The following is a 12,068-nucleotide window of genomic DNA, read 5'->3' on the forward strand; positions in this document are numbered from 1 at the left end:
GTAAATCTATCTACCCATTCTTCCCCAAATCTATTCTTTCTATCTGTGTAAAACCATCCACACATCTGTCCATCAGTAAACCTGTCCGTCCATCCGTCCGTCCATACCTTTCCATCTCAGTGCACCAGAGGATGTCCTCCTTGTTATTCATGTAGACAGGGAAGTGCTGGTCTTTGCCCTGCTTTATTGAGTTGGAACGAGTGGTGATGGTTCTCAGCTTATCAAACTGAAACACAAAATCCAGTGTCCACGTGAGCAACGCCCTCTTCTTTCAACACCCTTAACACATATAAACCATAAGCTGCTGAAGGAATCAATATTCACAAAGGATCTCGGTGAATCTACATCTACAGGAAACAACCCAAATGCAATTCACATTTGTGTTTGAGGAGTAAAAGATTTTTCAGCACTGTACCACCAAAGGTCAAAATCCTTACTCATTGTTACCAATGACCTTTTGGTGTAAATGTATATGTTATTGAATTAATACACATTGCAGAAGGTAACATTACCAGGAAAAACATAAAAAATCTAAACACTTGCTTAATAAATATTTTCTTGTACACTTTTTCTTTCATTATGTTACGTAATTATTTATTTATTTTTTACTGACTTTATGTATTTCAGTATTTCTGGTGCTGCCCATGAATCCTGTCAGTAATATAATAATTAGGAGGTCACTGCCATCGTGCATCACTACGTTGTTGTCATTACAGTTCGGACAGCATATACAGGTCAGCATTTTATTTTCCCTTCTATCATTGACACTATTCGATTATTTAGGTGATAATTCAGATGGAATTAGATATGCAACAATAAACTGCAGCAATGAAAGGAAAATTGAATCATCAGAGCTGTCTAGTGAACAATTTCAGTGATTTTCAATTAGTTTTATTAATAAAGAGACATGTGCCTTACTTCACCGACCTTGGCTGTGCGTCCATGTTCCAGACAGTCCTGCAGGTCGAGCCTGTCGTTTACCATGGCAGTTAACGGCCTGCGGGAGGCGAAAATAAATTAATAAAATAAATAAATATCTATAGTATATATCAGTTAAATTCCTGAATATTATTGGTCAGAATGTGTCCGTTCATGTTTTATGACAGCAGCTGCCAGTCACAGATTTATATTAATCAGGATCATTGTAGTATGTGATAGTGTATATATAAATATATATGGAAACTGTTTGTCTGTTTATTTTATGGAAGGAGTCTCAAGTGTTGCCTTTTCTCTGTAACTGCTGGTGATGGAACAAGATAAGATCTTGTAAATGGATAAAGTTGACATGTCGTCCATCAACAAAACTGTTGTGGTATATGAGGAATAAACACTTCAGGACATGCTGGTACAGGGTTACAGTATCTCAGCCTCATCCTGCAGCGGCGCATTGTGGGTCACTCAACATCTAGCTACACAGTGATTTGAGATGATGGACAAAGAGTTATGGTGCAGAGGCAGGTAAAGGTCATGGTCACCTGTTCATGCCAGGCAGGTTGCCCCAGAAGTAGCGAGCGCGGTGGGCAGCAGACACCTCCTTGGCGTCGATCATCACTGGGTTGCACTGAGGCGAGAGATAAGGTTAGGTTTAGTGTACGTTCGCAAGTAGTGACGTTAGGGTTGACAGTAGTTAGCTAACAGAAGTGTGTGTACCTCAAGAAAGCGTGAGATGTCTCTCTTGTCGCTGACTCCCATGGCCACAACGTTCTCGAAGAGCCAGAAGAACGGCCGCTCGTCTCCTTCCTTAGGTCGAGCCTCGTGTAGCAGGCGGTAAAACTCGAAAAACAGCCGCCCGGTGCCCTCTGCACCACACACACACACACACACACACACACACAGAGTTACAAAAGATCGGAACACACATCAGCTTCCAAATACAGTTCTTATAGCCCTCCATCTGACTTCACCACAATGTGCTCCATCGGAACTGTGTTTTCGAGTTCATCTGAGTCTGAACAACCCAAAAAGCCACCATGCTAAAGATAAAGATTTGGTCTGCCAGTTTAACCATCCTGATTGGCAGGGCTGTCAATCAGGTGTCCTCATTAGAATATTAAGCCACACCCACACACATAAGTGAGCTCAGATGGTGTTTGTGGTATATTTAGATGTAAACATGTTGGAGGTTTAATATCAGACTCAAGCTTGGCATTATATGTACATTTATTTATACATATATTTCAAACACACACACACACACAGCATACCAAAGAGTCCTTTCCTGGCTGGGTTGACGATGGAAAGATCATTGCAGGGGCTTCCACCTATCACTAGGTCAAAGGGCCCCCACTCTTGAATCTGCAACACACACACACACTTAAATCTTTTCATGTTAATTGAACATTATGTTTTTACTTTCAATATAACATTTATGTTAACTGGTGTTAACTTGTGTTAATGGGTTATGAGAATGGTGTGTGTGTGTGTGTATGGTAAATGTGTGTGTCTTTGAGTTCATGTGGAAAATCAGTGTTTGTCACTTTATGTAAATTAGCATAGATGTTAGGCAGCCCTCAAAACCCATTAGATGTCACTGCTGCAATGTGGCAATGTTTATTTGTTTATTTTCCTTTATTTTTGTCCAAAATGTCACTGGTTAACTGCTATCCCTCATGATTTGATAATTTTATCATTTTAACACACGGCTTAAACCAATTCATCGAATCTCAGCTGATCGTAATGCAACACGACGCTTTCATGAATCAGTTACGGAGCATCTCTGTATCTACTGCATTGCAATACAGACAGGGTGATCTCTCAATCTCACACACACACACACACACACACATATCCTCAGTACTGTCAGAGCAGCAGAGAGCAGGCCTGAGGGGAGAAAAGCAGAAACGTCTGCACTTCAAAGCCAGAGCTGAAATATGAGCTCCATCAGCACTGCTGCATTCACATCTCCATTTATACAGAGAGAGAGAGAGAGAGAGAGAGAGAGAGAGAGAGGGGAATATGGACAAAAACATGATGCACCGCAGGGTTATAGCTGCAGTATGATGGAGCTCATTAATGCAAGGACATCCTGTCTGGAGTGAGAGAGAGCAAGAAAGAAGATCACACACACACACACACACACACACATACATTTAAACAATCACGACAATGATGTGCTGTTTGTGCCGAGATTAAATAAATCCCTTTCATCTGTAAGGACACATTAAGAAGACGTGGTAGTATAAAGGTATAGATGTGGTACTTCATTTAAATCGCAGCTCTAAATAAAGGGATTTAACCTTGACAGCCTTCATAAACAGAGCCTTTATGCTAAACTGCTACAATAAACAATTACACAGAAGTAAATTCATTCATAGGCTATAAAAAATATCTGAATTAATATTGACTATTTTGTGAGCTAGTTTACAAGCAAGCAACTGGGTTTAACAAGGTACTTGGGACTGCTGTAGGAAACAGGGACTTGTGTGTGTGTGTGTGTGTGTGTGTATACTCACATGTTTGTGTGTTACGTTGCGGACGTCACCCACGTACATGATCCGGCCCTGGTGTCTCACCATCCCCACCGTAATGGAGTCCTCACACACTTCGGAAGCCACGTAGCGCTCCACCTGAATGCCCAGGTCCTTTAGCACCAATAGACCTGAGACCATTCATCACACACACACACACACACACACAATAATCATAACACTGCTCAAGTTTAACTACAGCTTCCACAGTGCTATAATCACACACCTCAGTCAGACAGGTATGAGCTCACCTGTAGCAATGCCGTCGAACAGAGACAGCACTCTGATTGGTTGCCTTTTCTCTGCCGCTACAGGTGTGTAAATCTTTGGAGGATCCTGAAAAAGAGACAGAGGTGGAGGTGGAGGTTGAGAAACCTTGAGACCTAAGAATTTCTGGCTCACTTCTGGAAGGATCTCCTGGCTGGCTCACTTCTGGCTTCCTTTCTCACCTGGGTGGCTCCGCTTTGTCTGGCTCATTCCTGGATTACTGGCTGTCTTTCTCTTTCTCTCTCCTGGCTGTCTTTTTTCTGTCTCACTTCTCACAAGCCCTTTCTTCTAACCATATTGCTGCTGACTGGCTCTTCTGATGCGGCTCTCTCTTGGCTGGCTCACCCCTGGCTGGCTCTCTCCTGGCTGGCTCACTCCTGACTGGCTCTCTCCTGGCTGGCTCACTCCTGGCTGGCTCACTCCTTGCTGGCTCGCTTCTGACTGGCTCGCTCCTGGCTGGCTCACTCTTGGCTGGTCTTCTTGCACATGACTTTAGACTTTAACCAGAGAACAGCCCTTTGATAAACTTGACTTAGCTCCTCTCCCTCACAATGGAATAAACTGTACACGTGACTGAATAAATACCTACAGTGGATCTAAAAAGTTTACACGCCCCTGTTTGAAGATGAATCATGTCAAAACTAATGTATTAGGATGGACAGACTCACAAAGTCCTGGTCGTGGTTGTTCGCAAAAAACAGCTGGAGGCGTGACGTCCAGTCGTCTCTGCGCCGTAGAATTCCGAACACACCTTTATTACTGCACATGTAACAGTTCCAGGGGTCCTCATTGATAGCAGCCTGTGCTGAGCCCGTACCAACCAGCAGATCTACACACTCCACACAGAAGCACCTTCACACACACACACACATTGTGGTATAAGACGCATCAGTAAGACATCAAATTAAAGTGTGTTGCTTCTTGGTACAAACCACAGTAACATACCAGAAACTGATTACATTTCTGTCCCCTTATGTTTTGTTCAAAAGTAAGAAACAATTTAGAATTTCTTTTTACAATGTATGAGACCCCTGATCTGTATGTGATGTACACACACACACACACACACACACACTTGTCTTTCTGTCCTTGTGAGGACCTTCCCTGACATTAATGCTCTTTCTGGTTTTCATATAAAAGCTGCAGTGTCTGTTAAAGAAAATCCTCACAAGGACTAGCCAGCTGTCCCCACAAAGTCTCTTACAAACTCTTACATATTCCTATGCTTGTGAGGACCAAGATATTAAAAAAATGTCCACACACACACACACACACACATACCTGCAGCAGTTGTTGTTCCCACACATCAGCACCTCTCTCCCTCCACAGCAGATGGTGCAGTAGGACTGGTAGCCATCATCGTCGTACTGATACGCACACTCCAGGAAACAGTTCTGCACACACCACAAACATTTTCTGAGTCAGTCCATCAGTGCTCCTGCAAAATCTCCAAACTTTAACCACTAAAGGTCAGAAAGAGGTGAATAAATGACGCCATGGCACATGGCAATCTCTCATACTGTTTAGTGACTTTACAGTTAACTGTGTGGCGTGTATCCAACTGTTGAAACATTGCTGAGTGTGTGTGTGTGTGTGCTTTGTACCTTGCAGCTCTGGCACATGGCTCCGATGAAGAGAGGATGCTCGATTGACACATTCAGACTTCCACAGGATATACATATATCTGCACACAAAGATGGCATCAGCACGAATGTTCAGATTTCTAACAGTTGACTTCTTGATTTCATGATGTTTCATAAAATGTCAGTCTTTACGGCGCTAATCCTACCGTCTAGCAGGGTGCATGTGAAACGTGTAAACACGTAAATAGGATGTGGTAGCTTAGTGGTCCTCCAAGCTGCCACTGCTGGGCCCCTGAGCAAGGCCCCTAACCCTCAGTTGCTCAGTTGTATAAAATGAGATCATCTGTAAGTCGCTCTGGATAAGGGCGTCTGCCTAATAGAGCTCAAGAGGACAAACAAGGAAAGAATAAAGGGGAAAATCTTGCTTACCTTCGATATTCCTGCACTTCTGGCGTACCTCGTACAGCAGCCTCTCTGGAAAACAAAATGAATTGATTTGTTTTTCTTTCGGATCAGTGCCACATTAGAGAAAAAATAACCACAGAAACAATATCTGGAAGCTCGGAGAGGGTGGGGCGTCAAAAATAAACAGATTAGGGTTAGTTTTGGGTTCTTTTAGTGATGTAGGTTAGCAAAAATCAGTATGATGATATAAAATGATAGTTATATAATGTGGAGCCTGCGTGTGCGTGTGTGTGATTTACATTGCATGTATTAAGTAAGCAGGCATCTTAAGCATTCTGTATGTTTGTGTGCTTTTCTTGTTGTGTGTGTGTGTGTGTCTGTGTGGCCATATGTCATACCTCTGGTCCCTTCATCTATAATCTCTTTAATTTTAGGTTTCTCCAAACTGTTCTTTCTGGGCTTCTTGGTGGGAGGAGCTGTGTACGCTGCAGCTTCTGGCTCCACCCACATTTCAGGATACACTTCAGTGTAGGGATTTCGCTCAGCTGAAACACACACACACACAGCCTTATAAGAAGCAAACCTGAGAGTGTTTCAGGAAAGACTACAGGCTAAGACAGCAGAGTATGGAACTATATTAGAGTACAGAAGTATAGCTTGTACAGAACAGCAGAGCGGTACACTATGTATGCTAGTTCAGCAGTAGCAGTACAGCAGAGAGAGCAGTAGTAGAGTGTAGTATACAGTAGTAAGTTACCAGGTGGTGGCTCCAGTCCTTTGGCCCCAGTAGGCAGAAATCCTCCACTCGCCCACTCGATCATTTTTCTGGTCTGCAACTCTACACTCTTCCCCGTGTCAGAGTCATCAGTCGACATGCACACTGGAAACGGCTTCCCTGCCCGTGTACTGGCCGTCTACACACACACACACACACACACACACGACACATTTCAATAAATAGCACAATACGAGCTGTGAGAGCAGTAAAGAGAACGACCCGGTTACTCACCTGTAGCACCTCGTAGATAGCTTTTCTGTACATGGGCTGTTTGCTGTAGGTAGGTTGATGAAAGGCAGTAGAAAATGAACTCAAAGGCAACAGCTTTTCCACGCAGACCTGAGCAGAGGGTGAGGCAGGAGCGTTAGTCAGCGTTTATCCAGATCACTCGGTGTAGACGATATGGACCCTGAGCATTCCTGAGTTTCCTGAATATTTGAAAAATGTGCGACTGACCGGGAACGCCCACCAAAACGAGCTGTTTACATGAACTCGTGTTAATCTGTGGTCTGTAGTTCCCCCCAGAACCCAATTATAGTCATTGTCTTTAGAGCGTCATTGTGTCATGACACTGGGCAAGAATTAGCCATCAGTCAATCAGCTCTATTTTACTGTTATATGACTGGCCGGGCACTTAGAGTGTGATGGAATTGTATGTGGTCAACTCACCACTGAGAATTTTCCATCGCCGAACCACATGACCCATCTGGTTCCCTCTGCAGCTCGACTGCGTCCCGTCATCCACCAGGAGACGATGCGTCCGGGCCACCAGGAGAACCCGCGCAGCTTCCCCCAGACGAGTTCCCCAATCCCAAAGCCACGCCCGTCCTTAAACAAGTATTAAAACAAACAAAAAATAAAAAAGTCCTCACGTAAGCACACAGATGGTGTGCGAGAATTTAAAGCTCGCAGTTAACCAAATCCAACTAAATAGTAGACGTCTGAGAGCAAAACAGGAAGCTGGAATGTTACTTGATCTTACTGTGTTTAACTGACTGCAGTTAAACAGTTTATCTTTAGACATCCATTCATCCATCCATCTTCTATACCCACTTTATTCCTAATTAGGCTCACAGGGATCTGCTGGAGCCTATCCCAGCACACATTGGGTGAACGGCTGGGGTACACCCTGGACAGGTCACCAGTCCATCACAGGTCCACACATATAGACAGACAACCACACACACTCACTCCTATGGGTAATTCCATACCAATCAACCTAATGTACATGTTTTTGGACTGTGGGAGGAACCCGGAGTACCCGGAGTAAACCCACTGCCTGGTCGAACCCAGGATTCCAACCCAGGACCTTCTTACTGTGAGGCAACAGTGCTAACCACTAAGCCACAGTGCTGCCCCTATCTTTACACAGTTTACCCAAATCCGAAAATTAGCACAGAAATCCATTCAGACGTACGTCATATTCTTGCTCTGCCTCGGCCGACTTGCGCAGATCTTTGTTGCCGCAAGCAACAGGGACGGGGGCGGGCTCAGGCGTCGTGGCGACCGTGGGTGAAGCGGGGTCTGTGTGTTGCTGCTGTGGGGGTGGAGTCTGAGGTGCAGGAGTGGGTGGGACACTGCTGACCACCAGCTGCTCTTCGTTTCTCGGGGTGTCGTCTTCTGATTGGTCAGCCATGGCGTCGTTCGTGAGTGGCGTCAGGTGAGCCTTCTTCTCTTCCTGAAATGAAACATGCACCTTGGTTACAATTACTGTAACACTACTGTGAATGACCACTGACCATCTCAACACCTTCAACTACAAAAGGGTCAGGAGTATTTGTATGATACCACGACGTACATATACGTGATGCATGGTCGTATTTTTAGCTCCTCAACATCACAACAATTCTCTACAAACCAGGACACAACAGGTTCAGTGAGTTCACACACACACACACACACAGTGGGACAATGCAGTGCTGGGCTGACTGCAACTGGGATCCTGCCAGACACGGCAGCGGCAACACTGTTCCTGTTATACAATAATAATGTCTGTGTGTGTGTGTGTGTAGAAAGAAAAACATGAAAAGAGATACAGTGAGAATAAAACTCTGTGTGTGTATATATATAGAGAGAGTTTGTGTGTGTGTGTGTGTGTGTTAGAAGAGGGCTTTTAAAACCTGTCTCTGAAAGCCTAAGCAGGGTAAATATTGATTTTTCTGCCTCAGTGGAAACATATGCTGTGTGTACAGGTGTCATGTGGGGACGTGTGTGTGTGTGTGTGTGTGTGTGTGTGTGTGGGAAAAGGTCCCAATGAGAATGTAAAGGGCAAAAACATGACTTCCTCTCTAAGGTTTTGTTGGCAAGAAGATAGGAGTGTAACAGTACGAAGAAAAATCTCCCTGTTTTAGAAGGTCTTGAGCTTCCTGACAGCGTTTTACACGCCCTCTAGTGGACAAGTGTGGAATCCTCCAGATAGATAGATAGATAGATAGATAGATAGATAGATAGATAGATAGATAGATAGATAGATAGATAGATAGATAGATAGACGGAGGAGTGTGACACTGAAAGGTGGCAGCAACACAGCACGACTCGCCCGAGTAAAAAAAAACATTATAATTTCTCGCCTCAGCTCGTGTCTGATTGTCTCAGAGTGTGAGTGCTTTGATCTGATTGGTGGAGAAGCTCAGAGCATGAACTCTAGGCTGGAAGGTCATCAGATGTCCTGTTTGACCACTGACCCCTGTAAACCATTGACTCCAGTGAGCACAATCAGCCAGAAGCACCCCCCTGTTACATGGGTCAGTGGTGAAACACACACACACACACACACTTAACTGAGCAAGAATGATCCAGTGTGTTTTGGTGGGCAGCGGTGGGGATGTTTTTACCTTCATACATGTGGACACTCTCTCTCTCTCACACACGCACGCACGCGCGCACACACACACGCACACACACACTCCCTTTGTAATCAGCCATCGTTCCCTTCCTCTCACGGCGTTCCCTCCATTAGCCTCTCACACTCAGATGTAAACATAAACACACTTGCGCACACACACACACTCTCTCTCTCTCTCTCTCTCTCTCTCTGTGTCTGTTTCTGCCCAACCACACATCTGCTTTTACTCACTTACATGGACAAGCAGATGTATCCATGTAACACACACACACACACACACACACACAAACAAAGCCTTGCTTTAATGAAGCTCTTTTTGGTGTCTCTACAGACACACACACACACACACGGGCACTACTTCAGCCTGGCTCCAGTGGCGTCTCCATGACGACAGAGTGGTTCTACTGGAATTACCCGACAATCTCTGGCAGGCTGCCCAGTGCACCCTGGGAAATGCGGTCTTTTTTAACAGAGTAGGTTGAGTAGTACCTCAAACACACACACACACACACAATAAATGTGGCTACAGTAATAACTAGATGTTCTTTTCCAGAAGGAACCACAAAGCATGCACAGAACTAAAAACAGTGGGAGGAAGGAAGGAAGAAATAAAACACAAATTAATGAAAGTGATGGCAATGATGAAAGAGAAGACGCTAAACAAAGTAAAAATTAAAGAAGTAAATAAACGAGTGTGTGTAGTGCAGTAAATACACACTGGCTACTTGGTGTGTCAGGTCAGTGTGTGTTAGCAGGGACATGATTATGAGTGTGGTGATGTGTAACACTGTACACTGAATCACTACAATACACTCAACACTATATTACACTCATCACCAATCACACTACACACTATACTCATCACTAATCACACTATACACTACACTCATCACTAATCACACTATACACTACACTCATCACCAATCACACTACACACTATACTCATCACTAATCACACTATACACTACACTCATCACCAATCACACTACACACTATACTCATCACAAATCACACTATACACTATACTCATCACTAATCACACTATACACTACACTCATCACCAATCACACTACACACTATACTCATCACTAATCACACTACACACTATACACATCACCAATCACACTACACTCATCACCAATCACACTACACACTATACTCATCACTAATCACACTACACACTATACTCATCACCAATCACACTATACTCATCATTAATCACACTACACTCATCACCAATCACACTACACACTATACTCATCACTAATCACACTACACACTATACTCATCACCAATCACACTACACTCATCACCAATCACACTACACACTACACTCATCACTAATCACACTACACACTATACACATCACCAATCACACTACACTCATCACCAATCACACTACACACTATACTCATCACTAATCACACTACACACTATACACATCACCAATCACACTACACTCATCACCAATCACACTACACACTATACTCATCACTAATCACACTACACACTATACTCATCACCAATCACACTATACTCATCATTAATCACACTACACTCATCACCAATCACACTACACACTATACTCATCACTAATCACACTACACACTATACTCATCACCAATCACACTACACTCATCACCAATCACACTACACACTACACTCATCACTAATCACACTACACACTATACACATCACCAATCACACTACACTCATCACCAATCACACTACACACTACACTCATCACCAATCACACTACACACTACACTCATCACTAATCACACTACACACTATACACATCACCAATCACACTACACTCATCACCAATCACACTACACACTACACTCATCACCAATCACACTACACACTACACTCATCACTAATCACACTACACACTATACACATCACCAATCACACTACACTCATCACCAATCACACTACACACTACACTCATCACCAATCACACTACACACTACACTCATCACTAATCACACTACACACTATACACATCACCAATCACACTACACTCATCACCAATCACACTACACACTATACTCATCACTAATCACACTACACACTATACTCATCACCAATCACACTATACTCATCACTAATCACACTATACACTATACTCATCACCAATCACACTACACACTACACTCATCACTAATCACACTACACACTACACTCATCACCAATCACACTACACACTACACTCATCACTAATCACACTATACACATCACCAGTCACACTACACTCATCACCAATCACACTACACACTACACTCATCACTAATCACACTACACACTACACTCATCACTAATTGCACTATATTACACGCATCACCAGTCACACTACACTCATCACCAATCACACTACACACTACACTAATCACTAATCACACTACACACTACACTCATCACTAATTGCACTATATTACACGCATCACCAATCACACTACACACTATACTCATCACCAATCACACTATACTCATCATTAATCACACTACACACTACACTCATCACCAATCACACTACACTCATCACTAATCACACTACACACTACACTCATCACTAATCACACTACACACTACACTCATCACCAATCACACTACACACTACACTCATCACTAATCACACTACACACTATACTCATCACTAATTACACTATAATCATCATTAATCACACTACACTCATCACTAATCACACTACACACTGTAC

At 43.4% G+C, this 12,068-nt stretch overlaps 1 protein-coding gene across 8 annotated transcripts in view; it reads right to left on the reverse strand.

Moving 5' to 3' along the window:
- The window catches only part of dnmt3aa (DNA (cytosine-5-)-methyltransferase 3 alpha a), a 55,978-nt gene that overhangs the window by 5,227 nt on the left and 38,683 nt on the right, over window positions 1-12,068 (reverse strand). For 6 of the 8 annotated variants that reach the window (XM_058391666.1, XM_058391667.1, XM_058391665.1 and 3 more), the window contains 16 exons: window positions 7,918-8,178; window positions 7,170-7,328; window positions 6,732-6,839; window positions 6,480-6,636; window positions 6,121-6,267; window positions 5,747-5,791; window positions 5,339-5,418; window positions 5,016-5,128; window positions 4,403-4,586; window positions 3,719-3,803; window positions 3,453-3,598; window positions 2,205-2,295; window positions 1,651-1,799; window positions 1,476-1,561; window positions 919-997; window positions 108-226 (listed from right to left, as the gene is read on the reverse strand). In XM_058391666.1, the coding sequence (XP_058247649.1) occupies window positions 108-226; window positions 919-997; window positions 1,476-1,561; window positions 1,651-1,799; window positions 2,205-2,295; window positions 3,453-3,598; window positions 3,719-3,803; window positions 4,403-4,586; window positions 5,016-5,128; window positions 5,339-5,418; window positions 5,747-5,791; window positions 6,121-6,267; window positions 6,480-6,636; window positions 6,732-6,839; window positions 7,170-7,328; window positions 7,918-8,178 (2,009 nt within the window). The remainder of the gene's footprint in view (window positions 1-107; window positions 227-918; window positions 998-1,475; window positions 1,562-1,650; window positions 1,800-2,204; window positions 2,296-3,452; window positions 3,599-3,718; window positions 3,804-4,402; window positions 4,587-5,015; window positions 5,129-5,338; window positions 5,419-5,746; window positions 5,792-6,120; window positions 6,268-6,479; window positions 6,637-6,731; window positions 6,840-7,169; window positions 7,329-7,917; window positions 8,179-12,068) is intronic. The other 2 variants (XM_058391671.1, XM_058391664.1) reach the window with 1 other exon arrangement.

This window comes from Hemibagrus wyckioides, linkage group LG06 (genome assembly GCF_019097595.1).
Source record: "Hemibagrus wyckioides isolate EC202008001 linkage group LG06, SWU_Hwy_1.0, whole genome shotgun sequence".
Taxonomy (NCBI): domain Eukaryota; kingdom Metazoa; phylum Chordata; class Actinopteri; order Siluriformes; family Bagridae; genus Hemibagrus; species Hemibagrus wyckioides.